The sequence below is a fragment of the Chanodichthys erythropterus genome, chromosome 18 (genome assembly GCF_024489055.1).
Source record: "Chanodichthys erythropterus isolate Z2021 chromosome 18, ASM2448905v1, whole genome shotgun sequence".
Classification (NCBI taxonomy): Eukaryota; Metazoa; Chordata; class Actinopteri; order Cypriniformes; family Xenocyprididae; genus Chanodichthys; species Chanodichthys erythropterus.
In genome coordinates this window covers 35,596,709-35,616,208 of record NC_090238.1, presented here as the reverse complement: position 1 = coordinate 35,616,208, position 19,500 = coordinate 35,596,709, and the positions used below count along the sequence as shown (strand labels likewise).

General features: G+C 34.8%; 1 protein-coding gene across 1 annotated transcript in view; it reads left to right on the top strand.

Annotated features, from left to right (window-relative positions):
• Positions 1–3,201: 3,201 nt before the first annotated feature.
• The window catches only part of rps6ka5 (ribosomal protein S6 kinase, polypeptide 5), a 39,524-nt gene continuing 23,225 nt past the window's right edge, over positions 3,202–19,500 (top strand). The window contains exons 1-5 of the mRNA XM_067367611.1: positions 3,202–3,470; positions 10,310–10,381; positions 10,471–10,689; positions 15,779–15,894; positions 17,355–17,456. Of these exons, the coding sequence (XP_067223712.1) occupies positions 3,308–3,470; positions 10,310–10,381; positions 10,471–10,689; positions 15,779–15,894; positions 17,355–17,456 (672 nt within the window). The 5' untranslated portion in view covers positions 3,202–3,307. The remainder of the gene's footprint in view (positions 3,471–10,309; positions 10,382–10,470; positions 10,690–15,778; positions 15,895–17,354; positions 17,457–19,500) is intronic.

Sequence of the window (19,500 nt, the reverse complement as noted above, 5' to 3'; positions counted from 1 at the left end):
ATATTACATAAAATCAAGTATTTTCTAAACAAATTTACATTGTAGGCCTATATTTTGTATTGTTCTCTCTTAGTACCATATATGACCTATTGCATTGAAATTTGGGGGCATAGTTATAAGTCAAATACAAAATCTATTCAATAATGCAAACAGTCAGCACCATAAAAGAAAAGCACTAAGGCATTATGAAACAGTAAAAGAAAGCAGAAACAAAAGAGCAGGTCAGGCCTTTGCTTGTCCAAATGAGGACGCAGGTTTCCCTTCCCCCTTGAGAAATAAAGTAATGCATTATAATATTGCATTGTGATATTACTCACTTAAAATCGCCTTAGCTACTTTTTTATGGAAAGTAATGTATTTTGCATTACTTTTTTGAGTAAATGCTTAGTCTAGAGCTACAATAATCATCATGTTTACACACACTTATGGTGATGATACACGGGGCAACTTTTTGAGCAATGATGCCGGGCAGTTTTGCTGAGAGATGTTGCTTGGGCACTTTCCCATTGAGAATGGGCAACAAATTTCTATCTGGATACTTTAGATCGAAATTTGTTGACTATTCTCAGTGGGAAAGTGCCCAAGGAACATTGCTCGGCAAAACCTTTACTCTCGATTTCTCTCAACATGGGGACAGGAGAGCTGTCAGTCAATACATGGGAAAACAAAGTAACTTGCGTTACTTATTTGACAAAAGTAACCCAGATATTTTGTTGTAAATTTAATAGTAATGCATTACTTTACTAGTTACTTGAAAAAGTAATCTGATTACATAACTCAAGTTACTTGTAATGCGTTACCCCCAACACTGGTTATGACAAATACAATCCATTGTACGTCTCGCCTCTATTTAAATTGAAAAATTGTTTAGCCTGAATAATATCCATGAAATCACTGTATTTATAACAACTGAGACGTTATGAAGTCAATTTGAAAGCCAAACCAGAATTAAACATGGGCTCCTTAGTAAAATCAGGTCTGAGGTTAATATTACGGTTTAACATAAAATATCTAAAACAAATTTAGTTGTTAGCAACTCACACTTTTAGAAAACACAGTGATTGTGTGCATACATTGTAGAAAACCTGATAGTCTCTTCAATAATGTTAACCTTTTTTTTTGTTATTTTACTCATAAGTCAAAAACTGCTGCTCTAAAAGCTTATAAACACTACATTTTGAAGTGTTAATTATCTTAAATTTAACTCGATCATACTCAAAAGTGGTAATTCTCTTCTGGGTTTTATGACAATAAACAAAACAGTTCTATGTGCTGCAATAAATACAGCAGAACAATGCTGTTACCCATTAATTGGTCCCTATAGCCTTCTGTTTAGATGTTATGAAGACAATATATTGTGAGCAAACCATGCAAAAGGAACAACTTGTGTAGTAAACAAAACAGGAGACAATTACCAGAGTCTCTATATGGAAATCTGGCAACCCGTTAATCTTTTCAGAGCCATTATCCCTGATGTAGACCATAGACAAACAAGAATAGTCATACACTTGTTTGCACTGCATGCACAGGTGTGCCTCCCATATGTGTGTGTCTGTTTGCTACAACTTCTTATCCGTACAGGAACATCTAAATCAATATGTTTAGGGAATATTTACATGGTAAACTATCTATAACTGTGTGTCTGGGCAATAACAGAAGTGCAGGTACAGGCCTTTGCTTGTCCAAATGAGGACACAGGCTTCCCTTCCCTCTTGAGAAATTATAAACCTGCTCTTTTCTCTCAATACAGCCTGAGCCTCAGGCATGTACGGATGAAAAAAACAAAACAACAACCCTTTGAGCTCACTTATCAAACACACAACAGAGTAGAAACAGTGATTGACAGTCAAGTACATCACATTCTGTATACAACTGCCTAGAAAAAAAACTTGATTATTAAAAATAAAAACTATTAGTCAATAATACACTGTAAAAGAGAAAAGATAGCTACTTACAGGATTAGTTCACTTCAGAATTCAAATTTCCTGATAGTTTAATCACCCCCATGTCATCCAAGATGTTCATGTCTTTCTTTCTTCAGTCGAAAAGAAATTAAGGTTCTTGAGGAAAACATTCCAGGATTTTTCTCCATATAGTGGACTTCAACAGTTACCAACGGGTTGAAGGTCCAAATTAAATGACTCTACCTGATCCCAGACCAGAGTCTTAGCTAAACGATTGGTCAAACTGTGGTTGTGGTTATATAAAATTATATAACCACAACCACAACCTTTTTAACCACAAATGCTCGTCTTGCACTGCTCTGCTGTGCTGTGCATTGCGTAATCACGTTGGAAAGGTCACATGTGACGTAGGCAGAAGTACCGCGGTAGGGCAAAAATCTCTGTTTCTCCTCCAACTTCAAAATCATCCGACATCGTTGTTTTAAATTTTTTGTAAAGGCCGTTTGACTTAGTCTTTGCACGTTTGCTTTGTAGACACTGGATCGGTACTTCCACCTATGTAACGCGTGACCTTTCCAACATAATTATGTCATGTGTGGCACATCGCAGTGCAAGATGAGCCTTTGTGGTTAAAAAGCATGTAATTTTTATTTATTTTTTTAGAAAATGACCGATCATTTCACTAGATAAGACCCTTATTCCTCATGTAGAGCTCTTTGAAGCTGCACTGAAACTGGGACCTTCAACCCGTTGAAGTCCACTATATGGAGAAAAATCCTAGAATGTTTCCCTCAAAACCCTTAATTTCTTTCCGACTGACGAAAGAAAGACATGAACATCTTGGATGACATGGGGGTGAGTAAATTATCAGGAAATTTGAATTCTGAAGTGAACTAATCCTTCAATCTCTGGAGAACATATAAGCATAATGAGATAAAACACATTCCTGCAAGAACTCTAAAGACTGTGAACAGTTCTCCCAGTAACTTCTACCAATAGGGAAATAGTTTTGATAATATTTATAGTAGCCTATTTTCATTTTAGTCATTAAATATATTAATTATTATTATTTATTTAACTACATTTGTTTTAATATTAGTATATTTTATATATGTCTTCTTCATTAATAGTTATTCTTTAACAATAATAAATTGTAATTTATCTGTTACACTGCTGTAATAACTGTACGATGGGTTGTGAGTGACAGCTGGGCGGTCCAATAGTGTGGAAGTATTTCTCCCAGCAGCTCCAGTGGGCGTGTCTAGTTGGGTCGGCGCGTGTGTGTATCTCTGTCTGTTAGTGCAGCTGTAGTATTTGCAGCCCCACTCTCCTTTCCACGAGAATGCAGTTATTGTCATTTACATTATTTCTCCAAAGGTTGCTTTACAGCAACAACTCCGTGTATGCAATCCTGCCGTGACTGTCTCGGCTGTAGTACTTGCATTAGTGTCGCGCAGCGAGCAGAGGAAAGAGTGTGCGCTCCGTTCACGCGAGTAATGCCGTCTACGATGGAGGGCTCGTCGGGGGAAGGTGACCTGTTTACCGTCAAACACGAGCTCAGAAACGGTAAATGAACGCCGGGCACTCCGTCCTACGCTTATGTTTGAGAAACAGCGCTTATATGTCTTGGACTGATAGTGTTTTCGTTGTATGATGGAAAAAGCAGCTTTAATGTTAGCTGGTCGGCTAGTGTAAATGCATTAGTAAGTGCTATTAGCAGTCTATATTAATGTATTGATATGTGCATCATCACAAAGGTGTTACTTTGAGGCTGGAGGGTGTTCTGCATGGGTAATTTCATATTTCACATTCATAACCGCAGTTGCACTTAAGTGCACATAAGTGCACAGTGCATGTTGTTGAGAAGCATTAGATTGACATTTGAAAGAAAGTATTTTATTGTATGGAAATAATTGCATTTATTATGTGTCAGCTCTTTAATCATTTGCTCAGTCATGCCATGGCCTTGAGTCCAAAGAAACCCAATTACTGGAGCTAATTTTATCTCTAGGGCCTTGATGATGTCTTTATATAAATGAAGTGACCAGGTGTGTGTCCTCACTTGCTTCTCTTAGTAAACTTGGTACAATTGCTTAGTAGGCACATTCTGCCAAGCTTTGTTGTTTCATTACTTTTTTACAGGCGCTGTAATCTCATTCCGTTTTCTCAAATTTTACCAAATTATGACTGCATTCATGAACCTAAACAATTCAATCCTGTTAAACAAGTTATTGTTTTCGTAACAAAAAGTTATACTTTCTATTAACTGTACTGTATGTACAGTATAAAGTAAATCAATGTAATATTTTTTTACCCTCTAAAATTTTTTAGTACAATAAATACTTAACTAATTTTAATGACAGAAAAACTCTTTGGTCTACATTTTCAGCTCAACCTCTTTTACCGCAGTTAAAGAAGATAAAACATTTCTTAAAGTCCCCCTGTAGTCAATAATATTATCCATTAAAACTCATCTTTGATCACCAAAATGATATATTTAAACATTTTTCCTGTTAAAAAAATCTTCATGCCGTAAAATAGCTTGAATGTAAATCTACACCCTTGCTTCATTTAGTATACGTGGATCTATGAATATGCTAATTAGCCACGCCTTCACTCACTCACACAAGCTCAGAGATCCACTCGGTCAACTTACTGAGGTAAACGCTGCACAATGGTATCGCTTTTTACAATGTCGAATGCTTGGCTATGTTATCAAACAGCTAATGTTGCTAATATTACACAAACCGTGTTCACGTTCGCAATCGTAGAGTCAGACGGCTGCTTTCTAACAATCAGCATCCACAGAAACGCTTTGAACACCCTAGAACGTCAGTGGAGAAAGGCATATAGTTCATCATAACATCATAATATACATGACACACCCGCTATATTGCTAAATCTACACGATTTATTTTAACAGAAAAATATAATCTGGACGTGATTGGTTACAAGGTAGTTTGTGACGTCACAAACACCAGCGATTTGAAACCGTGTTTTTGAAACTGTCTTTAGATCACTGCCGTTTTAAATAGAAAATACTCAACAGTGGTGTTGACTTATGAATTTGCACATGGTTTGTCTTAAAAACACCACATTAAAAACTTGATTTTCACCACATGGGGACTTTAAAAATAGCCCCCTATGGAAAAAAAAAAAATTGATTGCTTTTTTGAAGGTTAAGAACATTCTTTCAGTATTTTTTTAAAGAGTTTCAGGCCCTATTTTGTACCCTATCCATCAGCAGTAACTATCCATTAAACATTTATTGTGCCACCCTGACACAAAGCTCTGTTTTGTATGGAAGCTTGTTTCCACCACTAAATAAAAAAAATAAAAAAGGTAATTACGACTTTTTATCTCACAATTCTGACTTTTTTCTCACAATTGCGAGTCATAAAGTCAGAATTGCATGTTATAAAGTCAGAATTGCGACTTTATATAGTAATTCGGACTTTTTTCTCGCAATTGCTATATATATATATATATATATATATATATATATATATATATATATATATATATATATATATATTATACTTACAATTGGGAGTTATAAAGTCAAAATTGTGTGATATAAACGCTCCGTTGCATCTTATAAAGTCAGAAATGCGAGATAAAAACTTTTTTCCTCCGAGTTTATAGTTGACTTTATATCTTACAATTCTGACTTTATAGAAAGCAATTGCAAGTTATAAAGTCATAATTGTGAGTTATAAAGTCAGAATTGCGAGTTATAAAGTCAGAATTGCGAGTTATAAAGTCAGAATTGCGAGTTATAAAGTCAGAATTGCGAGTTATAAAGTCAGAATTGCGATATTAAGTCAGAATTGCGATATTAAGTCAGAATTGTGATATTAAGTCAGAATTGTGATATTAAGTCAGAATTGTGATATTAAGTCAGAATTGTGATATTAAGTCAGAATCGAGAGATATAAAGTCAGACTCAGAATTGAGAGATATAAAGTCAGAATTGAGAGATATAAAGTCAGAATTGTGATATTAAGTCAGAATTGTGACATTAAGTCAGAATTGAGAGATATAAAGTCAGAATCGAGAGACATAAAGTCAGAATTGAGAGATATAAAGTCAGACTCAGAATTGAGAGATATAAAGTCAGAATTGTGCGATATAAAGTCAGAATTGTGCGATATAAAGTCAGAATTGTGATATTAAGTCAGAATTGTGATATTAAGTCAGAATTGTGATATTAAGTCAGAATTGTGATATTAAGTCAGAATTGTGATATTAAGTCAGAATTGAGAGATATAAAGTCAGAATCGAGAGATATAAAGTCAGAATTGAGAGATATAAAGTCAGACTCAGAATTGAGAGATATAAAGTCAGAATTGTGCGATATAAAGTCAGAATTGTGCAATATAAAGTCAGAATTGAGAGATATAAAGTCAGAATTGTGCAATATAAAGTCAGAATTGAGAGATATAAAGTCAGAATTGTGATATTAAGTCAGAATTGTGATATTAAGTCAGAATTGTGATATTAAGTCAGAATTGTGATATTAAGTCAGAATTGAGAGATATAAAGTCAGAATTGTGAGATCTAAAGTCAGAATCGAGAGATATAAAGTCAGACTCAGAATTGAGAGATATAAAGTCAGAATTGAGAGATATAAAGTCAGAATTGTGAGTTATAAAGTCAGAATTGAGAGTTATAAAGTCAGAATTGTGATAAGTCAGAATTGTGATATTAAGTCAGAATTGTGCGATATAAAGTCAGAATTGTGCGATATAAAGTCAGAATTGAGAGATATTAAGTCAGAATTGAGAGATATTAAATCAGAATTGAGAGATATAAAGTCAGAATTGTGCGATATAAAGTCAGAATTGAGAGATATAAAGTCAGAATTGAGAGATATAAAGTCAGAATTGAGAGATATTAAGTCAGAATTGAGAGATATTAAGTCAGAATTGAGAGATATAAAGTCAGAATTGAGAGATATAAAGTCAGAATTGAGAGATATTAAGTCAGAATTGAGAGATATAAAGTCAGAATTGAGAGATATAAAGTCAGAATTGTGCGATATAAAGTCAGAATTGAGAGATATAAAGTCAGAATTGAGAGATATAAAGTCAGAATTGAGAGATATTAAGTCAGAATTGAGAGATATTAAGTCAGAATTGAGAGATATAAAGTCAGAATTGAGAGATATTAAGTCAGAATTGAGAGATATAAAGTCAGAATTGAGAGATATAAAGTCAGAATTGTGCGATATAAAGTCAGAATTGAGAGATATAAAGTCAGAATTGAGAGATATAAAGTCAGAATTGAGAGATATAAAGTCAGAATTGTGAGTTATAAAGTCAGAATTGTGATATTAAGTCAGAATTGTGCGATATAAAGTCAGAATTGTGCAATATAAAGTCAGAATTGAGAGATATAAAGTCAGAATTGAGAGATATAAAGTCAGAATTGTGAGTTATAAAGTCAGAATTGTGATATTAAGTCAGAATTGTGATATTAAGTCAGAATTGTGATATTAAGTCAGAATTGAGAGATATAAAGTCAGAATTGAGAGATATAAAGTCAGACTCAGAATTGAGAGATATAAAGTCAGAATTGTGCAATATAAAGTCAGAATTGAGAGTTATAAAGTCAGAATTGAGAGATATAAAGTCAGAATTGAGAGATATAAAGTCAGAATTGAGAGATATAAAGTCAGAAATGTGAGTTATAAAGTCAGAATTGTGATATTAAGTCAGAATTGTGATATTAAGTCAGAATTGTGATATTAAGTCAGAATTGTGAGATATAAAGTCAGAATTGTGAGATATAAAGTCAGAATTGAGAAATATAAACTCGCAATTCTGAGAAAAAACGTCAGTCTTTTTTTCCCTCACAATTGAACATTATAACAGTTTATATAGTTTATATCACAGAATTCTGACTTTATAACTTGCAATTCTGAGAAAAAAAAGTTGCAATTACCTATATTATTTTTTAATTCATGGTGGAAACAAGCTTCCATAGTTTTGACTTCTGTATCAAATCATAAAAATGGCTTCAGCCAGGCTGAATTATCAGTCAGTATTTTCAGATTGTTGTTGGCCCATAACTGTGCAGACTGGTAGATTATCAGTAATTTAATCCACTAACCAAGATCCAGATCTTAGACTCTGTAATGCATTACTGTATCAGTACTGTACTGTATAAAATGCAGGTTAATGGGGATGATCAGTTTACAGGCACTTAATTGTTTCTGGCTTGTTATGGTTTACAAACTTTGTAACATTAGAGTGAAGAGCTAAAGACAAGAAGGCGGTCATCTGATAAGGCTCATCTAAGAGAGCCCAGTGGGGACCAAATTCTCTCCATTAATGCCTTTGTATCCTGAGTGGAGAAAGTCAGGGCCTGGAAGCTTATTAATAAACATTGTAGTTCCCATGGGCCTCTAGGTTGGTTGCAAAGGGGGCTACACACAACTTTAAACATGCTGCTTGAAATCCAGTCAGAGGATGTGGTAACGGCATATGTTTTTTTTTTTCTTTTACATCTAAAATCAGATAATTTGCAAAGACAGAGAAAGATCAGTGTTTTGCGAGAGATGCAGTGCTGCTGTTAGTGAGGATAACAGCAGGAATGCATTCACTTCGCTGGACACACTCATTGCATCTACTGCATAAAACAAGCGACCTCACTTTAGCCCCAGCTAATGTGTAAACATATACCGCGCACATGTTCACATTCTTCCATGTCTCATTCATGAAGGCTGTTTTGTTTCCTCTGAATCATCAAGCTCTTCGTTATTTATGAGCAGGCCCACACAGAATCAGTGCCTACAAAACTTAGATTTCAGCAGAATTCGAGTGCTTTTTTAATTCATATTTCTGGCTCTTGTTTATTTACGTTACCATTCAAAAGTTTAAAGGATTCATTCACTTCAGAATTAAATTGTCATCCAAGATGTTTATGTCTTTCTTTCTTCAGTTGACAAGAAGTTAAGTTCTTTGAGGAAAATGTTCCAGGATTTTTCTCCATATAGTGGACTTCAACAGTTAGCAACGGGTTGAAGGTCCAAATGTCAGTTTCAGTGCAGCTTCAAAGAGCTCTACATGATCCTAGATGAGGAATAAGAATCTTATCTAGAGAAACCATTGGTCATTTTCTAAACAAAAATACAAATTATATACTTTTTAACCACTAATGCTCATCTTGCACTGCTCTGAGATGCACCACGCATGACGTTACGTTGGAAAGGTCATGTGTGATGTAGGTGGAAGTACCGCAGCAGGGTGAAAAATGACATTGTTGTTTTTATCTTTTATAGTAAAGGCCGTTTGACTTAGTCTTTGCAAGTTCGCTTTGTTAATACTTGCTCGGTACTTATGTCAAGCGTGACCTTTCCAACGTGATTACATCATGCGTGACGATCAGTGCAACATGAGCAATTGTGGTTGAAAAGGATGTAAAAAAAGTATGAAATGACGGATTGTTTCACTAGATAAGACCCTTATGTCTCGTCTTTGAAGCTGCACTGAAACTGTAATTTAGACCCTCAACCTGTTGAACCCCAGTAAAGTCCACTATATGGAGAAAAATCCTGGAATGTTTTCCTCAAAAATCTCAAAAATTAATTTCTTTTCGACTGGAGAAAGAAAGACATAAACATCTTGGATGACATTAGGGTGAGTAAATTATCAGGATATTTTAATTCTGAAGTGAACTAATCCTGTAAGGTCTGTCTTTTATGCTCGCTGAGGCTGCATTTATTTGTTTAAAAATACAGTAATATTGCGAAATATTGTTACAATTTAAAATAAATCTGTTCTATTTTAATATATTTTAAAATGTGATTTATTTCTGTGATGCCAAGCTGAATTTTCAGTGTCACATGATCCTTCAGAAATCATTTTAATATGCTGATTTGGTGCTTAAGAAACATTCCTTATTATTATCAGTGTTGAAAACAGAAACTGTGTTGCATTTGTTTAGGATTCTTTGATAAATAGAAAGTTAAAAAGAAAAATTTACTGTCACTGTCACGTAACGGATCCTTGCAGAATTAAAGTATAGTCATCTTATTGACTCCATACACTTGAACGTTACATTATTTTTGCCTAATTTCATAATGCTTTCAGCTGCCTCTTCATATTTTACCATGTTTAAATATTTAAAATCAGTGCAGCAAATGCATAATAAAGTCTGCAGATTCCATCTGGACCTGTTTATAAGCAACATACTGTATTTACAAACAGCTACAGGCTCGTCTCCAAGGGTTCGCCATTTTGTACATATTTTCTTTTCTCACTGTTGTGAGAAAGTGGCAAGAGTTCAAGTAACTGAAGTTGGGAAGGTTTACGGGAGGTTTTCTTCTTGTATGATATCCAAGTGAAGAACATGATTTCTTGGCTGCGTGACCAGATATATGTGTTTAAATCTTTCCCCAGCCAATCTGACGGGTCACGTGGAGCGTGTGGGCATTGAAAACTTTGAGCTGCTGAAAGTGCTGGGAACAGGAGGTCAGTGGTAGTTCAAGTATGTGAACCATGTGTTCTCTCCTTATCTTTGTTCCTACTCCACTAACAAACCGTTCTCCTCCTCTGGGCAGCCTACGGCAAGGTGTTCTTGGTTCGCAAGGTGAGCGGCCATGATTCGAGTAAACTCTACGCCATGAAGGTGCTGAAAAAGGCCACTATTGTGCAGAAGGCGAAGACTGCAGAACACACACGCACAGAGAGACAGGTCCTCGAGCATATCAGAGAGTCTCCTTTCCTGGTTACACTTCATTATGCCTTCCAGACAGACACCAAACTGCATCTCATTCTAGGTACGCTCTCTCTCCTCTCTCCCTTGTGGATTGTGAAAAATGTGAATTGCACGTTATGCTTGCTTTTGCATTTAAGAGTGCAGTCTGTGCAGCAGACTTTTGCTCTGCATTGCTCACCAGTGTTGTTACAGTGAACTATGGGTATGTTTCTGTGTCTTAAGGGTGCTTTCACACCTGAGCGATTGTTTCAGAAGCTGGTGCATTTTCTCCCTTGGTTCGGTTCATTTAGGCATATGTGACACGGCAATCACGCTCGGATCCACACCAAAACAATCCCTCTCAGACCGCCTGTACGAAGTGGTCTCGGCCCAATTTCCAACGGACCAACGAACGAAAATGGTATCATAATTCATACAGGGCCGTAACCACCATAGACATTCCCCTCCAAATATTAGAAATGGCCAAATTGTCCCCCCCCAATATTTGATATTCTTGATGCTGCTCTGCTGTACTCCATTATGCATCACTCTGTTTGTTGTTATTATGACAAAAAAAGTTTGAAAAGTTACATTTTTAGGCGAGTCTGCTTAAAAATGAGTGGGCTGGCCAATCAAATCAAAGAAGGCGGGGCTTATTTTTCAAAATGCCTTTTTTTTAGCAGTAAAAGAGTATGTGGCGAGTAATCTAAGTAGCTAAACATTTAATATTTGATGACTCTTTTGATTGAAATATTCAGCGACTGACAGTAATATCCAGTGATGCAAACTAATCAATATTTTTATGAAATTTCGCCATTTTGAATTGAAAACATGCTATTATTTGATTAATATCATGTGATTAATGTAATTCATAACTGAATGTGACGAGACAATAAATGTTTTGCGTTTTTGGCATATTAGACACAAATAAGAGTGAATAAAAAAAAAGAATATATATATATATATATATATATATATATATATATATATATATATATATATATATATATATATATATATATATATATATATATATATATATATATATATATATATATATATATATATATATATATATATATATATATATATATATATACAGTACAGTCCAGTCCAAAAGTTTGGAACCACTAAGATTTTTAATGTTTTTAAAAGAAGTTTCATCTGCTCACCAAGGCTACATTTATTTAATTAAAAATACAGTAAAAAACAGTAATATTGTGAAATATTATTACAATTTAAAATAACTGTGTACTATTTAAATATATTTGACAAAGTAATTTATTCCTGTGATGCAAAGCTGAATTTTCAGCATCGTTCAGTGTCACATGATCCTTCAGAAATCATTCTAATATGCTGATTTGCTCAAGATTTTGCTCAAGAAACATTTATGATTATTTTCAATGTTGAAAACAGTTGTGTACTTTTTTTTCAGGATTCCTTGATGAATAGAAAGTTCAAAAGAACAGCATTTATCTGAAATACAAAGCTTCTGTACTATTATACACTAGAATTTTTATTTTTATTTTTTTTTTAAAGAAATTAAAGAAATTAATACTTTTATTCAGCAAGGATGCATTAAATCAATCAAAAGTGGCAGTAAAGACATTTATAATGTTACAAAAGATTAGATTTCAGATAAACACTGTTCTTTTGAACTTTCTATTCATCAAATAATCCTGAAAAAAAATATTGTACACAAATATTTTGTACAATTGTACACATTAAATGTTTCTTGAGCAGCAGATCAGCATATTAGAATGATTTCTGAAGGATCATGTGACACTGAAGACTGGAGTTACGATGCTGAAAATTCAGCTTTGCTGAATTTAACTACAATAGACCTGAAAATTTTGTTTTTATTAAAGTTTTTATATCCTTGATTCCTGCTCTCCTGCATTATAACATTCGTATAGTGTTTGCATGCGTCTCGACACAGTTATCCAGATCCAGATAGTATGTCTGAATTTACTGCGACATTAATACGAATGTAGTATATCCAACAGCGGGAATGATGGCTACATTCATATAGTGTTTGTGAGTGTCCTGACTGTCACAAATAAAGCCACAATAAGCTCATGGAGCGAATTTGTAAATCATCTTGATGGATGACACATGGGAAACTCTGAACAATAATGGGACAGTTTTACTCACATGTGATTTGCATAAACATATTTCAATCATAACAACTCTCGGAAGGTTGTTAGCATGGTGATTGATATGACAATGTTAATGTATTGTGGAGCTGGGGAAGGTTTTAAAGGAACTCTGAAGCGTGCTGCAAACTGCTATAGTGAATGCAACCAGCCATTTAAGTGTGTGAGCAACAAGCTCACTGGCTGTAGATGTGACATGAACCAATCAGCTTGTGCCAGTAGTTAACGCTGTAATTATCATCAGCTTGCGTTAAGACCCATTAGCCTGCGTCATCAGAGTTTCATGACTGAACTATGTATTTTAGTACGTTTTGAAGTGTTGCTTTGTGAAACCGAACCAACTAAACTTTAACAAATTAAGTCCCTGTTTCGTAAAAAAACAAGGTGTGAAAACGCTGTACGAAGTGGATTTTATAGGGTGTGATTCAGTCATAGGGAGTATTTAGTCAGTCTGAAATAGCTTAGTGAGCAACTGTACACTGATATCTCACTTCACAGGAAATGGGCAGGGAAATTTACCCATCAGTCATTGTGTACAACCTCAGGCATTTTTATTCAGCTTAATTAACCTCAGAAGTGGTTTACTGAGCAATTTGAGGGAGGGTATAATGTGCACCAGATACGTGACCTTTAGAAAACTGTTATTACTATGTCCATCTGTTACAACAGTTAAAAAGATACGCATATTATAATTATTACAATATTGCAACAGTGTTTTTTTCCCAAGTTTGGCTATTTTTTTAATAAATATAGTATTATATTTATATTTTTATATAAAAACATAAACACTACTATACAAAAACTTAGTAAGATTTTTTTTTTTTACGTTTTTAAAAGAACTGTTCACCAAAGCTGCATTTATTTGATCAAAAATACAGTTAAAAACAATAATATTGTGAAAAATATCATTACAATTTAAAATAACTTGTAATTTAAATATATTTTAAAATGTAACTTATTCCTGTGATGGCAAAGCTGAATTTTCAGCATCATTACTCCAGTCTTCATTGTCAAATGATCCTTCAGAAATCATTCATTTGAACCATGAATCATAAATTTGAATAAAATGAAAACTAAAAGACTTTCAAATCACATGAGCCAATATTTTATTCACAATAGCACATAGATAACATAACAAATGTTTAAACAGAGAACTTTTACACTTTTATCCACTAAATGAGCTCATTTCAAATTTGATGCCTGCTACAAGTCTCAAAAAAGTTGGCACGGGGGCAACAAATGGCTGAAAATAAGACATTTTGAAAAGATTCAGCTGGGAGAACATCTAGCAACTAATTAAATTAATTGATATCAGGTCTGTAACATGATTAGCTATAAAAGGGATGTTTTAGAGAGGGTTAGAATGCGTAAAAATATTGTGGAATACTTTAAACATCAAATTGCAAATCTCATCATCTACAGTGCATAACATCATCAAAAGATTCACAGAAACTGGAGTAATCTCTGTGCGTAAGGGACAAGGCCGAAGACCTTTATTGGATTCCCGTGGTCTTCGGGCCCTCAGACGACACTGCATCCCTCATCGGCATGATTGTGTCAATGACATTACTAAATGGGCCCAGGAATACTTCCAGAAACCACTGTCGGTAAACACAATCCACCGTGCCATCTGCAGATGCCAACTAAAGCTCTATCAAGTAAAAAGGAAGCCATATGTGAACATGGTCCAGAAGCGCCGTCATGTCCTGTGGGCCAAGACTTATTTAAAATGTACTGTTTCAAAGTGGAAAAGTGTTCTATGGTCAGACGAGTCCAAATTTGACATTCTTGTTGGAAATCACGGATACCGTGTCCTCCTGGCTAAAGAGGAGGGAGACTTTCCAGCGTGTTATCAGCGTTCAGTTCAAAAGCCAGCATCTCTGATGGTATGAGGGTGCATAAGTGCATACGGTATGGGCAGCTTGCATGTTTTGGAAGGCACTATGAATGCTGAAAGGTATATAAAGGTTTCTAGACAATGTCTATTTCAGGGAAGGCCTTGTGTATTTCAGCAGGACAATGCAAAACCACATACTGCAGCTATTACAACATATAGAGAACACATAAAAATACGTTAAAGACGACCACAAACTCTACAGCAGCTGGAAACCTATAACCTTAATGCCCAGACTTCTTCTTCAAACTGTTTTGAAAAGAAGAGGAGATGCTACACAATAGTGAACATGCCCCTGTCCTGACTATTTTGAGACCTGTAGCAGGCATCAAATTTGAAATGAGCTCATTTTGTGCATAAAATTGTAAAAATTCTCCGTTTAAACATTTGTTATGTTATCTATGTGCTATTGTGAATAAAATATTGGCTCATGTGATTTGAAAGTCTTTTAGATTTAATTTTATTCGAATTGAAAAAACTTCCCAACTTTTCTGGAATTTGGGTTGTAATATGCTGATTTGGTGCTCAAGAAACATTTCTAATTATTATCAAGCTGCTTAATATTTTTGTAGAGACAGTGATGCATTTTTTTCAGGGTTCTTTGATGACTAGACAGTTCAAAAAGACAGCATTTATTTAAAATGGATTTTTTTTGTAAGAATGTACAGTCATTTTTCATCGATTTAATACATCCTTGTTGAATAATTTATTTTTATTTTTTTAAATCTTACTGACCCCAAACATTTGAACAGTACTGTATAATTTATTTTTATTTATTTCATTTTTTTTATTTGAGTGCATATAAATAACTGATATTATGTCATGCCATCACATTTGAAGTGTTGTTTGAACATTTCAAATAAACTGAACTTCTGCACATAGCAGTGAACACTGCATACGGACCCTGTCAATCGTAACAGTTTATTTGCTATAAAAATTAAATGCTGAAGCCTGTATACCACTACAGGAACTCTTGGCTTTTGTGGTATTGCTTGGAACCGATTGAGTCAGTGTCAGCATGAAAGCAGGATTTTGCAGTAACTGCACAATACCAGGTGCATTTAAAATATAAAACCCTCATTAACCAGTTGCAATTTTGTTTTCTATATCCTAAATCGCAGACTATGTGAATGGAGGTGAGCTCTTCACACACTTGGTCCAAAGGGTTCGCTTTAAAGAGCAAGAGGTTACCTTGTACAGCGGGGAGATTGTACTAGCACTGGAGCACTTGCATAAGGTAAAATAGCAAAAATTGCACACTTATCTTCATTTCCTTTTCAATCTGACTGAACAGTGCCTCATTTTGAAAGAGTAGTGAAAGTAGTTCCTTCCTTTACTCAGGAGGTACTTCTCCTCTCTCCTGCCTACTCAGATCAATTCCTCACTCGTCTAACCAGGCCAGGCTGCATGTATCTGCAGTGCTCAAAATTGCTCAAATGCTGTGTTTACAGAAAGAGGAAGAGAAGTGTTTTTAATGCATGCTTGTTCTGTGCAGCCATTATTCATAGAGAAGAGAGTTGCCCGGGGGCCAGTGCAGGGTTTGTAGAATGGACCTTGACAGTGAGATTAACATTGTTTTGGTTCAGTCTCATTTTTTGTCATTGCCTATTATGTTGCCATTTATTATTTATTAAAGTAGCAGTACATTTTCCAGGTGAATGGCTGCATTTTATGACCCCAGACAAGATGAGGTTGTAAACTCAGCAGTTGAGCAAATAATTTTGGCAAGGATGGAAAAAAATGTGATGAATAGGGGTGTTAACGGTACACAAACATGACGGAACGTACCTCAGTCACGGTTCGGTACGGGTTCAGTACAGCAGGGGGAGAAAACTAAACATAAAATTGTTACTTTTTTCTTCTTTTTTATTAAACAGTAGTTTATTGAACAAATTGTCTCTTTTTAAATAAATTCAATTATAATTAACATTTTCTTAAGGATAAAAAAGTCTCTCAGCTAATGCTGTAAACTATACAGGGAATCCCTTCTTGCACATTACTATAATATTAAAGCTTAACTTCAGAGCCCAAACTATTACATTCAGTTGATATTTATTTTTAGATATAATAATCATCATACAAAAAAAACAACAAAAAAAAACATGTAAATTGCACACAAGGCAGGTTTTGCATTAACTTCTCCAATTCATTTTTGAAATATAATCATTTACAAGGTTAAATGAGATTACCAACAGGTAAAGTAAATATAATGAATATATAAGCTAATATAGTGCATATATTTAGTGAAATGCTCCCTCTAGTGTTCATTTCTCTTGTGTACTAACATGCTGTGGACACTAAATGACTTGCCTGAGGTAAATGTAATGCTAAGTGAGATATTATTATTTTCAATCTGATTTATTGATTTCTTTCCATGGTTGAAGCACTGGTTGAAAGATTACACATAAACTATGCGTAAATCGTCTGTTCTTCTACTTCTGCGCCTTTTCCTGTTGTGGTGGTTAGCAAACAGCATTGCATTACCACGTGCACCCCCTTCTGGCCTGGAGTATGGATCACCTGTGACTGACTATATTCGTCAACTGTCTGTATGCACTGAACCGTGACGCTCGTACCATACGGTTCGGGAGGAATAAATATGTCGTTACACCCCTAGTAATGAATGATGATATGAAATAAAGTATTTGGTCTCAAATCTAAACATAAGACCTTATTTGGTTCTGTTTGTTTTTTCAGCTAGGAATCGTCTACAGAGATCTAAAACTTGAGAATATCCTTCTTGATGCAAACGGTCACATTGTGTTGACGGATTTTGGCCTTAGTAAGGAATTTCATGAGGTGAGTTTGTGTTTATATATTTTGTATTCTTGCCAGTTCTCCACAATTTAAAAACGACCTGTGGTGAAAATCAAGTTTTTAATGTTGTTTATATGTCTATGTGGTGTTTTTAATATGCTTTAAGACAATCCATGTGCAAATTCATAAGTCAACACCATTGCTGAGTGTTTTCTCCTTAAAACTGCAGCGTCAAAAACGCGGTTTGAAATCGCCTGTGTTTCCTACATCACAAACATGTTGTAACCAATCACATTAATGTGTGGGCGGGCTTTAGCATATCATTAACTATGTTGCGAAGCAGGGGAGTCTCAAGAGAAGCAAGGTTATCCTGGTATATTTTTCTGTTGATATGAAAAATTAGGTACATTTACCAATATAGAGGTGAATTATGTATATATTGTATATTACAATGTTATGATGACTGTTTGATAGCCAAAGGCTAATTATATCAATTACTGTTATGTGTCCAACATTGTATAGAGCAAATTTTTTAATATAATCAATATTTAAATAAATATATTACTTTTTTAGTTACTGTAAAAATGTAATGCCTCCAAAACCAAAATGGCATTATCAAGAAATTTTTTGAGTTTCTTTGTTAAACCAGTAATTAACCCATTATTTAACAGTTAGAGTTTCTTTGTTTGACCATTGAACATCTCACAGGTTTGTCGCATGGGGTATTTCTGCTTAGATTCTCGGCCACATGGGTTTGTCGAAAAAAAAAAAAATCTGGAACAGAAATTTAGAGGGAACATTGTGTTAGAGTGACATGCCAGTTTGAGAACTGCTAAGGGTGAAAACAAGTTTTTTGATTAGACAGGCCAACAAGTGTTTAATATTTCACAGCTGTTGTTGTCATGATATTTGGAACATCTCAGTACTCAAATTTTCATGGCTTTTATGTATGCTTGAAAAGAGTGGTTTTATATTAAAACATTAAAGGTACACTATGTAACAAAATTGCATGCATTTTGCAGAAGAACATTGTTTTGGTTGTGCTTTGGCTCTGTGTGACTCTGCGGATAAATATAGTTCTTTCTCATAACTAAAAAAAAAGAGAGCGAGAGATTATTATACTGCTCATAAAACATTCATTACTAGGCAAGAGATATAACCAGTTTAGATAGAAAGGATCTCAAGCTGACTAGCTGAAGACGTTATTATAGCTATAGCCGTCAATAGACACGCTACAACAACCATGATGAAACAACCCTTCACAATAGATAATACTTTACAATGAACTCTGTTAAAAGCTACAAATGGCAATTTATCTTTTCAATAAAAAACATACTCACCTGTTGAGTAATAAAGATGCCATCTCCGCATCACTTTTACAACATTTTAAAGCGGACCTATAATGCCCCTTTTCTCAAGATATAATATAAGTCTCTGGTGTCTCCAGAATGTGTCTGTGAAGTTTCAGCTCAAAAAACCCCACAGATCATTTATTATAGCTTGACAAATTTGACACTATTTGGGTGTGAGCAAAAACACGCTGTTTTTGTGTGTGTCCCTTTAAATGCAAATGAGCTGCTGCTCCCGGCCCCCTTTCCAGAAGAGGGCGGAGCTTTAACAGCTTGTGCTTCAACAACAACAAAACTGGAGAATCTCACACAGCCAAAATGTCAGAAATTGTCAGTAACGGTGTTCAGCCTTACATGTTCAAACCGGAGTCAAACACTGATAGAGAGATGCAGTTATAATTTTCAAGACCCGCTTTGTTTAAATAGCAAATGTACTCGTGCCCATCTGTTCGTGCTGGTCTGAAAACGAGGTGTGTTCAGGTGCATTTTTGGCATGTTGCTATTTTGAGGCAACTGAAAACGATAAAGCAATCTGCCATGGTACAAGTGCAACTGGCTTTTAAAGGGAATGGGAGATGACACTCTGATTGGTTTATTGCCCAAAACACACCTAAGACTCATTAAGAGTCTAGGTACAACCCTTTTGGACCATGCACCTGGTGCACCGACCCTTTTTTTGTTCTTAAACTAGCAAAAGTGGATTCAGACATGCCCTAAGTGCACCTTCGCAATGAGTT